The sequence below is a fragment of the Physcomitrium patens genome, chromosome 26 (assembly GCF_059467195.1).
Source record: "Physcomitrium patens ecotype Gransden chromosome 26, ASM5946719v1, whole genome shotgun sequence".
NCBI lineage: Eukaryota > Viridiplantae > Streptophyta > Bryopsida > Funariales > Funariaceae > Physcomitrium > Physcomitrium patens.
Genome location: NC_143435.1, coordinates 4,717,334 through 4,735,322, shown reverse-complemented (window position 1 = coordinate 4,735,322; position 17,989 = coordinate 4,717,334). Strand labels below are relative to the sequence as shown.

At 40.3% G+C, this 17,989-nt stretch overlaps 2 protein-coding genes across 12 annotated transcripts; one reads left to right on the top strand and one right to left on the bottom strand.

Annotated features, from left to right (window-relative positions):
• The first annotated feature begins 3,278 nt into the window (after positions 1-3,278).
• Positions 3,279-7,918, top strand: LOC112278084 (rho GTPase-activating protein 5). 9 transcript variants are annotated; one of them, XM_024511145.2, is made up of 7 exons: positions 3,279-3,463; positions 4,272-4,440; positions 4,691-5,162; positions 6,027-6,147; positions 6,324-6,443; positions 6,580-6,810; positions 6,956-7,918. In XM_024511145.2, exons 3-7 carry the CDS (start codon positions 4,762-4,764, stop codon positions 7,427-7,429), a joined length of 1,347 nt encoding a protein of 448 aa, XP_024366913.1. In that variant the 5' UTR covers positions 3,279-3,463; positions 4,272-4,440; positions 4,691-4,761; the 3' UTR covers positions 7,430-7,918. The 9 variants fall into 9 exon arrangements, with proteins under 9 accessions (XP_024366913.1, XP_090104161.1, XP_090104159.1 ...); XM_090248035.1 differs by having other exon boundaries at positions 3,309-3,463; positions 4,656-5,162; XM_090248033.1 differs by having other exon boundaries at positions 3,309-3,463; positions 4,541-5,162.
• A 2,387-nt stretch (positions 7,919-10,305) lies between these two features.
• On the bottom strand, positions 10,306-17,469 carry LOC112278166 (protein CHROMATIN REMODELING 19). Of its 3 annotated transcripts, XM_090248061.1 has the most exons (15): positions 16,964-17,418; positions 15,847-16,048; positions 15,290-15,669; positions 14,678-15,079; positions 14,179-14,296; positions 13,947-13,987; positions 13,330-13,580; positions 12,911-13,091; positions 12,424-12,636; positions 12,113-12,289; positions 11,797-11,955; positions 11,591-11,671; positions 11,306-11,442; positions 10,931-11,149; positions 10,306-10,771 (listed from the first exon to the last, which is right to left on the bottom strand). In XM_090248061.1, exons 3-15 carry the CDS (start codon positions 15,647-15,649, stop codon positions 10,600-10,602), a joined length of 2,511 nt encoding a protein of 836 aa, XP_090104187.1. In that variant the 5' UTR covers positions 15,650-15,669; positions 15,847-16,048; positions 16,964-17,418; the 3' UTR covers positions 10,306-10,599. The 3 variants fall into 3 exon arrangements, with proteins under 3 accessions (XP_090104187.1, XP_024367106.1, XP_024367105.1); XM_024511338.3 differs by lacking the exon at positions 15,847-16,048 and having other exon boundaries at positions 15,305-15,669; positions 16,964-17,469; XM_024511337.3 differs by lacking the exon at positions 15,847-16,048 and having other exon boundaries at positions 16,964-17,450.
• Between the last annotated feature and the right edge of the window lie 520 nt (positions 17,470-17,989).

The following is a 17,989-nucleotide window of genomic DNA, read 5'->3' as shown; positions in this document are numbered from 1 at the left end:
GGTTGCATTCTATTCTCGAAAGTTCTTTGCTGTTGAAATCAATTATGAGATCCACGATAAGGAACTTCTTGCTATAGTGGATTCTTTTTAAGAATGGCGTCACTTTCTTGAAGGAGCTACACATCCAGTGACCGTATATACAGATCACAAGAATTTGGAGTATTTCATGTCGGCTCGAGTTCTAAATCGACGTCAAGCTCGATGGAGTATGTTGCTATCTAGGTTCGATTTTATTATCACTTATCGACCTGGAAAGTAGCAAGGACTATCTGATGCCTTATCGAGGAGATCGTATCTTGTATCAAAGGCTAAAGAAGCAGCATTTGATCAACAATGTATGACATTGTTGAAGCCAGAGCAATTTCAGCTTTGCGCTACTATTATGCCAATTGATGCTGACTTCTTGAATCAGGTACGTGCCGTAACCATTGAAGATTCAGTAGCCATTGATATTAAGCAGCGTGCCAATGATGACAAGTTCAAGGTGGAGGGAGATCTTTTATACTTTGAAGAACGGTTATATATCCCAAAAAGACCAGCACGACTCCGAGTTCTTCAATCTCGCCACGATTTTCCAAGTGCGGGACATTTTGGATTCAACAAGACCTTGGAGCTTATTTCTCGAGATTTTTGGTGGCCCCAAATGTGGAAGGATGTGAAAGATTTTGTCTTCTCCTGCGACATCTGTTCAAGATTGAAGAATCCTCGACATCGCCCTTATGGACTCCTACAGCCATTGCCGATTCCACGTCGACCATGGTCTTCAATTTTCATGGACTTCATCACGGACCTGCCATCATCGAACTCATTTGACAGCATCTTTGTCGTGGTAGATCGGCTTACAAAAATGACACACTTTGTCCATTGCAAGAAGACATCGTCCAGTGAAGTCACAGCAAGGCTCTTTCTCGATAATGTGTATCGATATCATGGACTACCAGATGATATCGTATCAGATCGAGGAATCCAGTTCGTATCAAAGTTTTGGAGATCTCTCTTTGAGATACTGAAGGTGGATATCAAGCTTTCTTCGGCTTTTCATCCTCAAACTGACGGTCAAACGGAACGGGTGAACCAAGTCTTGGAACAATACTTACGATGCAGCATCAACTATCAGCAAGACGATTGGACCACATATTTGCCGATAGCCGAGTTTGCATATAACAACACCCTCTATGCGTCGACTCAATACACACCATTTTTTTCCAACTATGGGTATCATCCAAAGCTTGATTTATTGAGTCCATCAACAAATAACAATCCAGGAGTTGAAGGATTTGCAAAACAACTATCACAGCTTCAAAATACGTTGAAGCTTCAATTACAATCCGCTCAAGAATCCTACAAGGCATCTGCAGATAGATTTCGGAATCAAGCACCTACTTTCAAAATTGGAGATAAAGCATGGCTTCTTCGACGGAATATCAAGACCAAGCGACCATGTGATAAGTTGGACTATTGAAGATTGGGACCATTTATCATCCAAAAGCAAATCAATTCAGTGGCGTACCGTCTGGAATTATCGGCTTCTATGAAGGTACATTCAGTCTTTCATGTTTCTTTGTTGGAGCCTTATCGAGAGTCATCTTTTTTTGGAAGAGTGCCAGGTCTGCCACCTAGTATTGAGATCGAGAACCACAAAGAATACGAGGTTGAAAAGGTGCTAGATTCTCGGCAAAGGTGGGATAAGTTGGAGTATCTTGTTCATTGGTGTGGCTACGATATTAATGAGCGAACGTGGGAGCCAGCTGAAAATCTCACCAATGCGCCACAAAAGGTACAGGAGTTTCATCAACAACATCCTCATAAACCTAAGCCGGTTCTACAATAGCTTCTTTCTGAAGCTTGCTCACCCAAGAATATAAGAAACGGAGAGAGCACCACCAGAATTCGTAGTTGATGTAGTTATTTTCTCCAAGATAAAATAGAATTTTTTCAGTAGCCATAGTTTGGTCTTCTGATATGGATAGCCAAGAGATAGATACTATGCCAGTCAGATTATCTCAACCAACTAGTTCATGAAGGCGACCCCGAGATGAAGAACCACCTGCACCACGACAATGACGGAGGATACCAAGTAACCGATCACTGGTGATTGTATTTGAGTCCGAGCCTGCTTACGATGGTCAACCAGAAGGCATATTTGCAGGACAATTTCACAATGAAGACATGGAAGTTCATACTTGGTCAGAAGTTGAAGGAGTGGGCCACTACCGTTGGCTTCAAGGGCCGATGAACCACTTACCTCGTGAACAACAGTTGGAGTTCATAGCAGACGTTATGCGACAGATCTTCATTTTCTTACGTTGGTACTGATTGACAACAACATTGCTTCTCAGAGACCTCGAAGCTAAAGGAGGGGGTGATGTTAGGGACATAGTCCTTAGAACCTTCTAGAGACAAGTTTCTAGAACCTTCTAGAGACAAGCTTCTAGAACCTTCTAGAAGCAAGTCTCTGGAACCTTCTAGAAGCTTCTTAGTTGGTAGAAGATGTTAGGGACATAGTCTTTAGAACCTTCTAGAGATAAGTTTCTAGAACCTTCTAGAAGCAAGTCTCTGGAACCTTCTAGAAGCTTCCTAGTTGGTAGAAGTTGCTTGAAAAGCTTCCTAAATAGGAGTATATATTGGGATCGAGGCTGAAGAGTTCTTCAGTCTCGACAACACATCTCTTGGAGCTCTAGCTCACTTCTCTGGTGTTGTTCTTGTATTCATCTGATTAATCTAGTTCTTGCTAGTTGTTCTTGAACTTCTTGGTAGATATCAAGTCTGTATTTTGTGTCCGTGACACATAACGCTTGTTACTTAATATAATATACTTCATATATGATATATAAAAAAGATTAACTTATACAAATACAAATACATGTTATAACAGAAATTTTAACCACACTATCCCTACCCACTTCTAATAAAACAATACATTTCTTAATCAACTCTTAACTCATATCTGAATCAAACCAAACTTGTATCTCAAACGAAGAATTCAATCAATTTCATTCTATATTTTCCACTTGTCAAGCAAACCCATGTAAAGTTTTTGTTTTGTTTTTTGTTTTTTGTATGGTAAAGTTGTTGTTTTACCATATAATGTTTGTTTTAGAGAGGAAGAGTGAGTGAGGGAGAAGGAGAGAGAGAAAGAGACAGGATGATAGCAATGGAAAGAGGAGGATGATAGCAAATGAGGCAAATCCAAAGCTGAGACCACGTTTTTCATTCTACGGTGGGGACGGAGAAGCAGAACAAGAGGAGGAATCACTGTTTGCTTGCCTGGATGTCTTGTGCTGTGTTGTGTTATATTATGTTGTTAAAGTTGCAGTTGTACCAGCAGGTGGAGGAGGACACAAAGTTGATATTTTTGTGAGTGAGTGAGTGCGTGAGTGAGCATTAGTTGTGTTTGTTGTGAAGGAAAGCACTCGTTGGTCTCCAGGTTTCTCCATCGCCTGCTTGCTTGTATCCTGTCAAGGTTTGTCCCTTTTCCACGCTGTGGGTGCTCGATGTATACCATTTTTTTCTGTTTCTGGACAGCCATTTCGGGCATCTTGACTGCTGGGTTCTCAGTGTAGTGCCCCTGCTGGGTGCCTGTTCATGTTACTTCGTGTTTCGGAGGAAGAGTTTGAATCATTTTGCAGTTTTTGTGTGGGTGGGAGAGAGAGAGAGCGAGAGAAAGGCAGTGTAACTGCCGAGAGAGACGTTGAGTCTGTACCTCTTTGTATCGGTTAGCGTCCTACGCACGTCTGGGTAGGTTTTTTGGGTCTGGCTTTGTCGTGAGAATGTGGTACAAGTGGAATGCTAATCTTAGCCTACTGAGATTATCGATTCAGTGTGCATTGCGTCTATAATGTGAGTGGGGATTGAGTTGCTGGTTGTGTATGCTGCGTGTTTTCATTGCTTGTAGCATCTAGCTATCGTCGCTAGTTGCAGGATCGGGTTTAGGGTTTGTAACTTTGTTGTTGAGGTAGGCCAGGAGTGGATCTAATCGGATAGTCTTGCCTTGAGTTATGAGTTTCGAAAAGTAGATCGGGTTCAAGGTTGCCTTCTCATCCCAGGTGCAGGAAATACTTTGTGAACTGTGTTGTTTTGGACTTGTTTCACCTCCTCATCCCGTCCTTGCTTGTATAGAATATCGTCTGTGCACAAGAATCCTTTTACATGGAATTTGTTGTGGCATAAAGCCCCGCCATTTTGATAACACTTGGATCTGGATGAATTTTAGACTTTCTCTGAGTAAGTGTAAGTGTAGGAGAGCTGATTAGGTATCTTTTATTTGGCAGGGAGAAGTACACGTTCTGACTACATTTTATTTAGTGCAAGTATCTGGCCAATAAAATTCTCTTACTGCGGCGCATGGTGGAGAAGCTCTACCAGCAGTTGCGGCGGCAGTAACCTAACGGTCTCCATTTGAAGTGCCAGATTCGGACTACTGTGTCCAATTGCCCATAGGTGCGTTCTGGATGTGAAGCCCGAGAGTTGTGATAGGATACCAAAGTATTTCTATAGGGCTGATGTCATTCTTTGGTCCATCTTGATGCCCTTCTTGCAGCAAGATCGTATCTTCAAACTCCAGGGTGCTTATGGAGGGTGAAAGGACCTTTTTTGAGATAAGGAGAGGATGAGCCTGCATAATATCTTGAATTGGATTTTTGCTTGGATTTAAGGGTGATATTCCATCAAAGCGCTTTGTCCAATTCAGGAGCCTTCCTTCCCCCTTGTACCACCGCATGATCACTGTTTAAGAAGGTTGGCAGTTACGAGTAGAAGACAATGACAGAGGTTCTCCCAACCCAGATACACCTGCGAAACATCACACCGGACCAAAACGAGTCCGTAGGTTATGCGAATGCTTTGCATTATGCTTCTGCTACAACAAGGAGCAGAAACAGCAGCTTGAGCCGCAGGCATGGCAGCTTCAACATCAGCAACAATGATCAGGAAAGTGAGAGATCAGCCCAGCTTTCATTGGTGGCTCTGATGCTGGCAACAGTTAGAAGATCTGTTTTGACCATGTGTCAAGATGTAGAAGAAGGAGATGAAAGTTCCCTGGAGATTGGGTGGCCCACTGATGTACAACATGTGGCTCATGTGACCTTCGACCGGTACAATGGGTTTTTGGGTTTACCCCAGGAGTTCGAAGTTGAAGTTCCCGGGCGCGTGCCAAGTGCAAGGTAACATGTTCGTACTTTCCGTGCAGAGTGTGTGCGAACGCAGTATACGTATTGGTATTTTTGTGATTTCATCCATAACTTGAATTGTTACAGCTGTCCAGGCAAGGTTTTGTGTATGTGGAATGGTAATGATCTTTTATGATTGTTTTTGGATGGTTCATATCTGAAGCCACAAGTAAGAGAATATTTCATTTTCGCAGGTTGAGTTGTGGTCCAATGTCCAAGCTTTTATGTCATCTTGAGCGCTATTCACCTGCTGTGAATTGGTTGTAATTGAGAATGTTTGTAGTTGAGCTTCATGTGCTTTTTATCTTATGACATCCCGAAGTTAACATATTTTTACGATACCGTAGTGGGTATCACTCTGTATGATCTGGCCAATCCCAAGAATCAAACTTTTCTCTAGGTCAAATTGCATTGAGATATGTGCGAAATGAGCAAATTTCAGACTGGTTCAATGTCATGTTGATAAAGTCTCTCTATTGTGTTAGTATTTTCGTCTAGAAGTATAGGATTTACAGTTCTTGGAATTAGATCGAGGATATGAACACTCTGAATTGAAGTTTCGGTTTGAGAAGTGGCATTGAAAATTTCAATTGTGGATGACTTTGTACCACCGAAGTCTCTATTTTTTCGCACGCAGGTTTGCCTCCCTGAGACGTTGTCAGCATTTGATCTGTGATCGTCAATACTGACAAACTTTTAGGGGTCTGTCATGGGGAACAGGGGAGTATCCCTGTTAAGTGCAGCGAGATTAGCGTTTTTGTGTGTTTCTAGCTGTATTGAGTTGAGAAGCTGAGTGTACCTCCAGATGATTGTTGGTTTGAGAGATTCAACATGTGCATGTTTGGTCGATGAATGCAGCCAGAGTGTATTTGGTGTTTCTGCGGAGTCTATGCAGTGCTCGTATGACCAGAATGGCAACAGTGTTCCGACTATCCTACTACTGATGCAAGAGAGGCTATATAATCAAGGAGGCCTGAAGGTTTGTCGGCTGAATATTCTTGCTCCTGCAGTGTTCTCTCTAATTGTTTACTTGGCCCGTCAAAATATCGTCTGATTAGTAAGTGTTCTTACATTCAAATGATGGCTGCTTGTCCTTTTTGTTTTTAGTGAAGGTTTTGAATCTGGGTTTTAGTAATCGGTTGGTTCTGCTTACAGGCGGAAGGTATTTTCAGAATCAACGCAGAGAACAGCCATCACGAACACGTAAGGGATCAACTGAACAAGGGTATTGTACCTCTGGACATCGATTCGTATTGTCTTGCCGGCCTCGTCAAGGTAATTTATTCAGGACATTTAACCCACCAACATGGTTCTTGATTTGACTGTTTTTCCTTGGACTTTGTATCGTTTCTGAGCGGGGGGTTAAGGAAAGACTAATCTTAACAGGTAATGTGGAATAATATCATTTCAGGCCTGGTTTCGGGAGTTACCACAAGGTGTGTTGGATGTTCTGACTCCCGATCAAGTGCTGGCATGCCACACCGAGGAGGAAAGTGTGGCACTCGTGAAGCTTCTTCCCCCTACTCAAGCTGCGCTGCTTGATTGGGCTGTCAATCTGATGGCTGATGTAGTTCAAGAGGAAACGTTCAACAAGATGAACGCTCACAACATTGCAATGGTATTTGCTCCTAACATGACCCAGGTACGTCATTCTGAACCCCTCCTCAGATGCTGGGCTTTATTCTGAACATAATCTGCCCAAAAAAATCGTCCTTCGCCTCATTTCGAAACAAAAATTCCAGTTCGACATTATTTATTTATTTCTTCTCCGACCTTTGTATTTGCAGATGGCCGACCCTTTGACTGCTCTAATGCACGCAGTTCAGGTGATGAACTTCCTAAAGACGCTGATTCTAAGAACTTTGAAAGGTAGGGAAGAGGCGATACTGGAGCAGGTTCAGGGGTTAACCAGTCCTGAGGCTTCGGAAGGGGACGAGCCTGATAGCGACTGTAACAACGTCCTCCTTACAGGACTCGAGCGTCACAGTTCCAGGATTAAGGAGGCCACAATATTGGATTGCGATGAATCCTCGGGACAGATACTAATCCCGGTTAAGCGCGACACTGGATTGAAGTCCAATTCCAAGAGTGGAAGCTGGGTAAACACCATCGACCTCAACAATCAAAAGGGAGAGGCCTGGTGGTTGGAAGGTTTTCACTGTAACACTGAGGTGCAGAGAGCGCCTGGATACACTGATGGAAGAGTTGGTTTTTTTGGAATTCCCCATGTCAGGTCTGTGTCTTGTACGTGTGGAGGATAGTGCGAAAGTGGTGTTGTGTTGAATTATATAGGATATTAGGTGGCAAAGCCAGTGTAAAATGTTGATTTAGAGTAGGTGTCAAGTTCCAAATGGGCTTGCTGTGGTGGTGGTTAGGTTGGTCGCCGTGGCTGATCAGTGAGATCCACTGGTAAAGTTTTCACGCCACTGGTGATTGTGGTTCAGAGCACTGACGAGCACGATTGGGGGATGGTTAGGAAAGCTGAATTGTACATTACCAAATCCTGACGATCTAACATCTCGGCTCAGTCTTCTTGCTGTCATGCTCTTTTCTACTGCTTGCGGAGTGTGATGTGCCTCTGTCTTGCCGTACAAAGCGACATTTTTAAAGTTAAGATTAGCGACTGGTGTCGTAAATGATTTGAAGAAGTGTCAGTGGAGAACGATAAGAGGCACCGATGTTATGTTGTTCAAGCTGAAGAGTCCTTGTTCGGCTCTGAGGTTATTAAGGTATCTTTATTTTGTCTTGGATTGAAGCTCTACAGAACCTGGTGCTGATCTATGTCCTTGTGGGTTTTACATGGATTAAGTTTAACTTGTCATCTAGATTATTATTGAGATTAATGAATAGGTTATAACAATTGAGATCAATAAGTTTTCATTTAGGCTTTGATTGTGTATGCATCCCAACAAAGTAACAAAGAGAGATGATCTATTTATCAACAATTTGAGGTATGTAGTTTTTAGCAACAGGCATCAGAAATTTTAAAAAGGGCTGAAAATAGAAACGTACAGAAAAAGGCCTTTTGTAAAGGAAATGTTGGATGCAATTTCGTAGAGTTTTCACTCTGGATTTCACAGTTTTTTCTTTGCATAATTATCAAATAGGATGTACTCATGAATTATAATTCTATATGTGCGCTTGTTTGTACCATAAGATACATATTCACGTCGTGAAGGTCAATATAAATCAATCTTACGTGAAATTGGTGTAGACGAAACTTGTTATAATTTATCTAGTTACATTATTCCATGTAATACTTGAGACTATTTTCTTATTCTTAAATTAAATTTTTATGCTGTTTTGCGTCATTCTTGTGTTATCACTAGTTCTATAATTTTTTTTATTACGATTTGTAATCAAAATATATTCTAAACAAGTACAAGTAAAGATACAAGAAATCAAGTGGCATCTCACTTTGAGCATTTTCATTGCAGCAAGTTTTGGACTCTGCTTACGTTTGCATCCATATTTTGCATCATTGTATACAAAACAACATTTTTAAAATTTCCATAAGTATTCCTTTTGCTGCAAAAACTTTTTTGAATTTACTAATGTATTCCGATACTCTCCACTAATCCTCAAAACATTCAAATGAATATTTCTCGGTTCAAGCTTTGCACAATGGACTTGATGACTTCCAATTAATATACAATTTTAAAATAAATTCATCCTAAATGACTAATGCATGTCTACAGAACAATGATAAGGGAGGATATTTTTTAATGATTATTTTTTTCAAAAAAATACATTATTACAATACAAAGATTTGTATATAATAAAAGAAAGATTTTGAGACAAGATTAGAAATTATAAATCTTTTCACTTCCAATAGATTTATTTTGATCCTTTGATTTGTGCTTATTTTAAATAAAATTTGTGCTTATTTTAAGATTATAATATTATATTATAGAAATGATCACAATTTAAAAATGTAGTTCTAAAAATAGAATATAAAAGGGTAGAAAAAGAAGATCTTCCAAGAAGTTCTTGATATTGCTTGTTTGTTTAGTACAAAAGACTGCACTGCTTTATCTTGTTTTAGGTTATACAAATAGTCTTTTTCTTACTTTGAAATGTGTATGTATATGTATAATATTACTTTATTTAATTGTACATTGTCTTGTATTTTTTGTTTCTAATTGTACTAATTTATATATATTTTTATATTGACAAAAATTAAATCTTAAATAATATTTTGTAGAAAAAAAGTACTTACGTGATTATCTAAAATCATTTGTTATTATGTAACACATACTTTTTATTATTGACACGTATAAATGGCAAATGAGTATTGTGGTTTTTTATTCACCATATGTTATGTTATGCATGTATATAAATAATATTTATTAACTAGTCAAACACTTTTAAACTCACACTTTCAATAACTACTTGATTTAATTTTTATAATTTTTTGTATAATTTTTAAAATTACAAACTCTTCTACTCAGGTCCTAGTTTTGTATTTATGATTGATCTAATAAAGTTAATAAAGTTGATTGGTCTAATAAAGAAACTTTCAATTTTAGTCATCACAAGAAAAAGAATGGGATAGAAGTATGGGGAGAAAAACCAAGTGAACTAATGGTAAAACAGTAAAAGAATTGGGGATGTCCTTCCACAATCCTTCTATTAAAGTAGAATTGATTCTTTTCAACGGCAACATGTACTGACCTTCATCACGTTTCGCTTTATACACATAAATTGGATTATACTTTAAATAAAATAAACTTTAGAAAATAGCTTGAAGTCTATCTTATTTAAGTTTAAAAATCATGCTTTGTTTTTTTTCCTGTGTTCTCAAAATAGCATATTCTCAAGTGGTTTCAAAATATTGTACAATCATTCTTCATCACAAACCTGTAAGGACCATGGTTAGCTTCTGAAAGCAAAGGGATAGCAAAATAATCGTAGCTCAAAATAATTAACAGCGAGTCGGGCTAAGATTTCCAAATCAGTCGCAAGTTGTCATCTTCATGCAGTGAATCTGTGAATTTTATTTCGACATAATTATTCACTACATATCAATTAACAACATTCCTATTGTACAAAGAGAAACGCATTTCTGGATGCTCGGATCTCTAACTATGACATAACTACGAAATAACCATACTCATCTTAGTAATAGACGACAGCAAAAAAGGAAATGAGAATTTGATTATAATTTACGCTCACCAATATACATTAAAGGAAAGAACATCATCGCCTAACATAAAAGAGGTAACAGAATTACGCATAATAACAAGAATGCGTTTGAAACTTGCACTTACGTCATTCATAAAGTGACGATGATTACACTTGAGCACCAGACTTCCAATAACATGGAAGACCTTGTACAAGTTCACCTTAAGTCAGATGTCTCAGTGAGCTTTCTCGCAGTGCCAGATAAAGATAATGAAAATAAATTAAAAATGTGTTCTGGACTCCAGGATCATGTCGGTGGAACATCCAATAATGCAGAAAGAATTTCACCCATCGTGCGAGCATCACCATCATTAAGATCAGAGGATGACTCTTTTCCTTCAAGAACTGCCGCATCGAGGACCAGCTTCTGTTGGGCTATCTTGTATATACTTTCATCGACCGTATCTTTTGTTACAAGTCTGCATATACACCTAAATATTATAAGTGCAAGAACGATTGAAAATAGAGATAGAAAATACTAAGTTCAAAGAGCTACTCCCAGAACCAAGACACGGCGTAAATAGCCAGAAACGATGATACAGACATCACACAAAGCTTCAGAAGTGAAGTACACAAACCGGTATATCGTAACAGGTTTAGACTGGCCAATCCGATGACAGCGATCCTCAGCCTGTCGATCCATTTGGGGATTGAAGTCCAAATCATGTAAAATGACTGTGTCTGCTCCTGTTAAATTTAGACCTTGACCTCCAGCTCGAGTAGACAGGAGAAACACAAATATGCTAGGGTCATTGTTGAACTCGTCCACTAGGGTTTGGCGTTCACTTACTTGAGTGCTGGCAGAGTCAGAAAAAAATGAAACTGCTTAATTCATTAATCCCTGCATTTCAGAGGAAAATGTACACACACGAATATACAAAAACAAAAAAAGTAACAAAGAAGGGCAAACATTGAAGAACGAGGCAGAGAGGCAAAGTGGATTGAAACATTACCTTCCATCTAGGCGAGTGTAAGAAAAACCCATGACGTCAAGAGCCCATTCTAAAATATCCAGCATGCTTGTCCACTGGCTGAATATCAATGTGCGATGGCCACCTTGCTGTAACTTGGGAAGTAGACGTGCTAAAGCCTGCGGCAAAGGTAACTAAATCAGGATATCAAGATGACATCTATTTAATAAGAAGACAACTCACATCAGAGGAAAACGAAAACACGAGGAGACAAAAACATTTAAGATAATCGCTTACAGAAATTAAAAAAAATAAAATGAAATGCACCTGGCACTTTGCAGAAGCTAGTGCATGATCATCATCAAGCTTTCCTTGCCCTCCCGCAGCGCCTCCATATTGAATACACAACTATAGCATAGTAGGATAGTACCATGTAAAAAACTGACGGAACGGACTCAAGGAAGGAACATGCCGCAGACAAAAGCACTTGAGATTTATAAGTCCAAATCAAGTCGAGGATAGCAAGAAGATACCTTGTGGAGGTCAAAATCGCTGTAACTAGTCAATTCTTCCTCCACACGCTGCAAATCGCATTCATATCCAAAAACTCCTAATGGATGAAATTTCTTAGCCAATTTCTTGACTGTCTCGTCAGAATACAAACGGCGTATCAACAAGGGATGATTACCGAGCTACAATCACAAAGTTCAGGTTTTAGAGCTGGGCTTTCCATGATGAAGAATCAGAAACGAATCCACATTCTACATATGCATCGATCCTCTTGACTAACCAACATAGGAGAAAGCTCACAACGTTGAGTCTGTATGGATGAGAACCCAGTCAACCCACCTTTCTCAATTGAGTAAAGATATTGGTCACTTGTCGACGAGGAAGGACATCTACTACGCTAACTGAGGATTTCTTTGCAGCTTTAGCGGCACGTGCGGACTCAGCAAGGGCTCTATACTCATTCACAGCTTTTTTATATGCCATTGATTGCTCGTCTAGCATCTCCACACACTCCACCTGCAGTTATCGAAATAAATCTGTCAACTCAGAAAAATAAGGATAGTTCAGAACTCTCAAATTTGTTACATAAAGACCAAACCCAGATGGAAAACCATGTCGCAGCGACAGCCAAAACCAACTGAGAAACGAACCTCCTGAATCTTTGATACAAGCTGGCGCATAACATCAGTTTTCATTCTCCGTAATACAAAAGGTCCTAGTATTCCTTTGATCCGAGTCATCAAGTTCGTATCCTGCACAACAATCCCTGAGGTATCGTTCCTGGTTCCCAGATATTGATCTAAATCAACGCCATTTGTGTTGAACACATCAGGCATCATGAACTCCAGAAGTGACCATAGCTCCTGCAAATTAAGAAAGCGTTGCATAAGCATTATTCTTTAAAGCTTATCATTGACCTTGAGTCAGAGAAGTTGGTACTACCAGTTCTTAAGGAATTTGCGGCGTGGAAGAGCAAGAATGAAAAAAATCAAGTTACAAATAGAAATAAAATAGCAGTACAGGCACCTGTGAGACCATCTCATCGACATATTTCTAAAGGTACACTTCCAACAAAAGGAACTATTTACTATTACTACTTCTGTTATTATTGTTATTACTGGATAAGTTGGCCATTACCTGCAAATCGTTCTGGAGTGGAGTACCAGTCAGCATCAGTCTTTGAATTGCTTTGTGAGCTATATCTCGCAACTTTTTGCTGCGAAAGCTGCTTCTGTCCTTCAAAAGATGAGCCTCGTCCATAACCACACAGCGCCAATTCCATTTCTTAAGGAATTTGCGGTCATCTTTTGTCTGAGCACTGGATAAAGTTCACATGTGTAAATTAAGCGCAATAAGAAGAAAATGTGCTGATAGCATTACCACAACCAGTCAGACAAACGCTAAGCACAAAGCGAAGTCGCATACCAATTAACCCTAGAAAGTTCCGAATAACCACATTCGTCATCGAACAAACTAAAACCTAAAAGACTGGGTATTAAAAGCTTGAACTATGAATGAATATGAAAATTTGAATAATTATGAGTTCAAAATCGAACCTCTGCCTCTCAAAAAGGGAGTAGCACGTCAGCATCACGTTAAAGGGTGCAGGCCCTTTAGATTTTGCAGCATACTGAAGCCTCCTGTTTAAAGCTGCCCTTCCTGAGCCATGATAGAGCTCCACCTTAAATGCAGGACACCACTTCTTGAGTTCTCTTTGCCAGTTTTCTAAAAGAGAAGCAGGTGCAACTAAAAGATGAGGACCAGCATCTCCATCAAGATGTTTCAGAAGGGCAAGATACGCAACTGCCTGCAACCACAGAACATGTTCATACCACCTGTGGGTACAACCACTCAAGATAACAATGGCTTCAAAAATATACCCTCAACATGAGCTTCATAAATAAAGTCAATAAATTCTAGAATACACATACAAAATTGAAATCATTAAACATGGCATCTTCAAGAGTTCGAGTGGAAAGTTGGTGAGATTTCGAATTGTTTGTAAAACAAGCGACCGGAAACTGGATGGAAGCAATACAGGATCACAGAGAAGCGAGATGAGTAGCATGAAAATCACATGAAAATCATGACATTGTTAAGCAACATTATGCAAGCCTCAAATCGAGCCTGAATTTGACTTAAGCTTTTGAAATATAATACTACCGACATGTACCTGCACAGTCTTTCCTAGGCCCATTTCATCCGCAAGTATAGCTGTTACACCACCAACCCTGCATCAGCAGACTGAAAGAACTAAAGTCTAAGTTGGAAAATAAGATCTAGATTGAAGCGCCCATGTATCTGAGGACCACATTGTTTCAAAATTTAAACAAAACAACCATTACAGTAGACGATGTCAACATATGCACCTTGCCAATCTCAGGATCTAGTTCGAGAAACCTTACCACCCCCAACATGTTTGCGGTGAAGTAGCAGCATGAAATTGACGCCTACAAGCTGATATGGCTTGAGCATTCGTTGTGTATCATTCTCGGCAATGCCACAAGCTGCACAGACATCTGCCTGAGGAACACGCATTAAGTGATGTCAGCAATTGTTACGACATGTCCTGGTAGAAAGACCCCAGTTGCGTTAAAACAGGGTAAATACAGGAACTTCCACATGTTACAAATGGGAATTTTACTATCTGCTTCAGGAAATTAACTGTAGGAAACGTAGCGGTATAAAACGTATGCGCTTCGACACTCTAGCCTCCTTCGTGCCCTCAAAGGGTAAATAAAAAACATGGGAAAAACAAGACAAAATGTTCGCGTTGATTTGTAACTTAAATAGTGATGAATTGAGTAGAACTTCCTAACGAGTAACTCTCTATTTCCGCAATCTTGAGTGGCTTGGTTATTTAACAAAAGCTTCACCTTGGGTTAACGTAAAGCTTCTCCATACCTGGCTCACAATTTTTGCTGCTGCTACATCAACCTCTGCATAACGATCTTCATTAACCGAGTTATCACTTGAACTGCTGGCCTGCAGCTCTTCTCGCAATGATGCTGCAATCTGGTCACACCTTTGTAGGGTGATGGTTATGGGATTTACTTCTTCCTCTTCTTCTTCATCGGAATCTGACAAAATTTGAACCAGGCGATTACGGCCAGAAACTGCCCGGTGCTCTAAATCCTGCAACCTTTTTGCTAAGGATTCATCGGCTGCACATTGATCGATTTCCGTTCCTGGGGTCAGATTATCACCAAACGATTTCTTCTCATCCAACTCTTCATCGTCACTGTCTTCGATGGTGTGATACCGTCTCCGCCTCTTGTTTCCGTTAGTCGGCTCAATGTCTACAACCTGCACCATGATGAAAAAGTCGATACGATCTCTTTTTAGTATAATAAACTGGTTCATTATTAAATTGGAGTGTAATGCAGCTCGAATCATACTGCATAGGTTAGACTTTGTGTTATCAAGCTACGACAGGGTTAACATGGAATTCTAACCAGGTAAAAAAAGAGAAATTATTTTTTTGCATATTCTACAGGAATGAGATAAAATGCATGCCTCCGCTCGTCGCACCTTTGCAGCTCCAACGTCCACGTCCTCCTCGTCTTCGAGTAGCTCGATAGGTCGCTTGGCAATTCTGGACTTGCGGTTAAATGCGAACGAATCCAATTCAGTAACGGACTTTTGATTCTTGCCAGAATCGCTTAGTAAAGAACCTGAAACTTCGGATTTCTTATCTTTGTCAGAGTCACTTGCTGAAGAAGTTGAAACTCCAAAACTCGTTCCGTTTGGATTTCCATTTCCATTGGCATGATTGGATGATGTCTTTGAGAGCGCTTTGCCCCTGTTGAAATATCGCGATGCATTGACAGGCGGAATATAATCTTCATCATCTGAAAGCTCTTGAATGCCCTTCATTTGAAAAGCCTCCCAAAACCCTACAGCAAAGTTGCAGTAGCAAGTCGAAATTGAAAATAAGAGAACAGGATAGCACGCGCACATTTCAACAACTTCGCAGGTTTGAAGCTACCAAGCTACAGAACTAAAAGGTACCCTACAACCCGCATCCGTACACGATTTCAAGAGGAAAAATATTCGAAAATATAGAACCTTACCCTCCAAAGATCTAAAATTCAGCTCTTGAAGTTGACGGAGAAATCACCAGAGCACGCATCTAAATAGGTTTCGTTAAATAGCACAGATGGCATCGACTACTCCTAGGATCATACACGCCTTCATGGAAGAAACTTGTAGGCGGTACACGATGGAACTATTACTGCTCTGATCGCCTACATTGGTTGGTACAACACTGTACACCTACACGATTCATCGGCAATTGCATTGTCAAGATTCCTCTCAGTTCCTTCAAATTTTAGTACCCGAAATTTGTGCCCTTAAGAATAGAGCCAAATTGTGTGAAGCCACTGTATTGTTCTAAGTAAGAAAAACTGGTTTCTCCACTCATTGTTAAGTACGCTGGTAAAGTTGGAAGTTCCAAGAATCTGATTGCTGGTAGGATAACCCTCATCTCTTAATATCAAAGTAAGCCTTCAATGTGCAAAGCTATAAAGGTTCATGTAGGAAGATATCATAACAAAAACTACTAAACAAACGTCACAGTTGTCAATCCTGGAACTGAATAATTGAGGATCAAAATACAATACTATCCAAATGGGGTCTCAAAGAATCTGCGGTGAATGTAGTTTCCCCGCTCAAAGTCTCTCCTCAAACACTTCATCCTGACACTGCATCTATTGAGTACGAGACGGCTTCATTTAGCGAAATCGTTCAGAAGGGCAGTTCAAGAATCAACCCCAAGTATTTTCGATCAGCTCAATGCAAACAAATCAGGTTCGGCTTTAGAGGAAGTAAAAATTCACCAACGAACAGTCCTGTTAACCATCTACGAAAGAAAATGTCATTGCCTTAACATACGTCAAACTCGACGTCTCCCATAAACCAGTATCATGCTTCTAAAGTAAAGACACGCATCCTCACAACGATCGGCAATACACACACGCTACACTGCAGCGAAAGCGGAAGAAAGTAACTCACAAGACAAAATTCCAAATTATTATCATTGTTTTGTTTTTTTGTTTTTTTTTTTTTTTTTGGGGGGGGGGGAGAGGCTAACAATACAAAACATCTCAGAAGACACTCTACTCGTAATTCCATCTCGAAGAATTCACTCCAACCTCAAAACCTAAAATGAAGCTAGTTTGCAGGACCTACCTTGCCAGCTGCTGTCTCTACGATCTCGAAAGAATCACCGGTCAATGCAACAGCAGCTCCCGAAAGCTGACCACTCGCACAGAGTCCAGTCACTGAAAAGAATGGCCAACTTCTGCGCTTCCCTCCTCATCCTCCAACAGCCCCTAGAGTGGTCTCACTCAGACAGACATCTCGTCTCATTCCCCGGATCATACCCACAAACTAGCCCACAGCTCGCTAAAAACAGAAAATCGGGCCAACATTGGGACATCGCCGGGACACAGAGGACTTCCAAGTTACGCCTTCGTCGGCAACCTTACGATCTCGAACGCACCATCGCGGTTTCCCAGGTCCAACTCTGGACCGAATTCAGCACTATACACGACGGTTTCGATCTCAAATTGTCCGGATTTCTACCACATGGTGCACAGGAACTGTTGAGTTGCGGGGCAACAACATCTTTGGAGATCAAGGGAGTGGCGATTAACGTAGAGAGCCCTGTCAGTCCGTCGAGGCGGACAAGCTGAAGGCAGGGGCGGGGGAAGAATATCCGGGTTTAAACCCTAATCGGTGACGGTAATCCGGGGCGTGTCGTTTTCCCGCCGTGGCGGGGTTGGGATTCGAACCGGGACGGCACCTCGGGAGCTGGGGTCGACGACTGCGGGCACACGTTGACGGCGGACGACGTTCGTTAGTAAATCGTCGCATCGTTCGTTCATCACAGGACGGAGGTTGGATTGGGCACCCGTGTCCATGGATGAAACAATGGATGATTTTTGTCCAAATGTCAACTTCAATTCGCTGTCACGTCATAAACCTATATTATTTTAAACCTAACTTTTTTCTCATGTGCATAGATAGAAGAGAAATCACAAAAAGTAAATAGTAGTGAATTATAGTAAGATGATAGTTGAATAGTAATTTTTAGAATTTCCAAATCATCCTTTTAGAAGTTTTAAAATAATATAAATATGTTTTGATTCTAGATATATATAATTAAAGTTAAAATAACATTTTTTAAGAAATTATTATAAATTATTTTAAAAC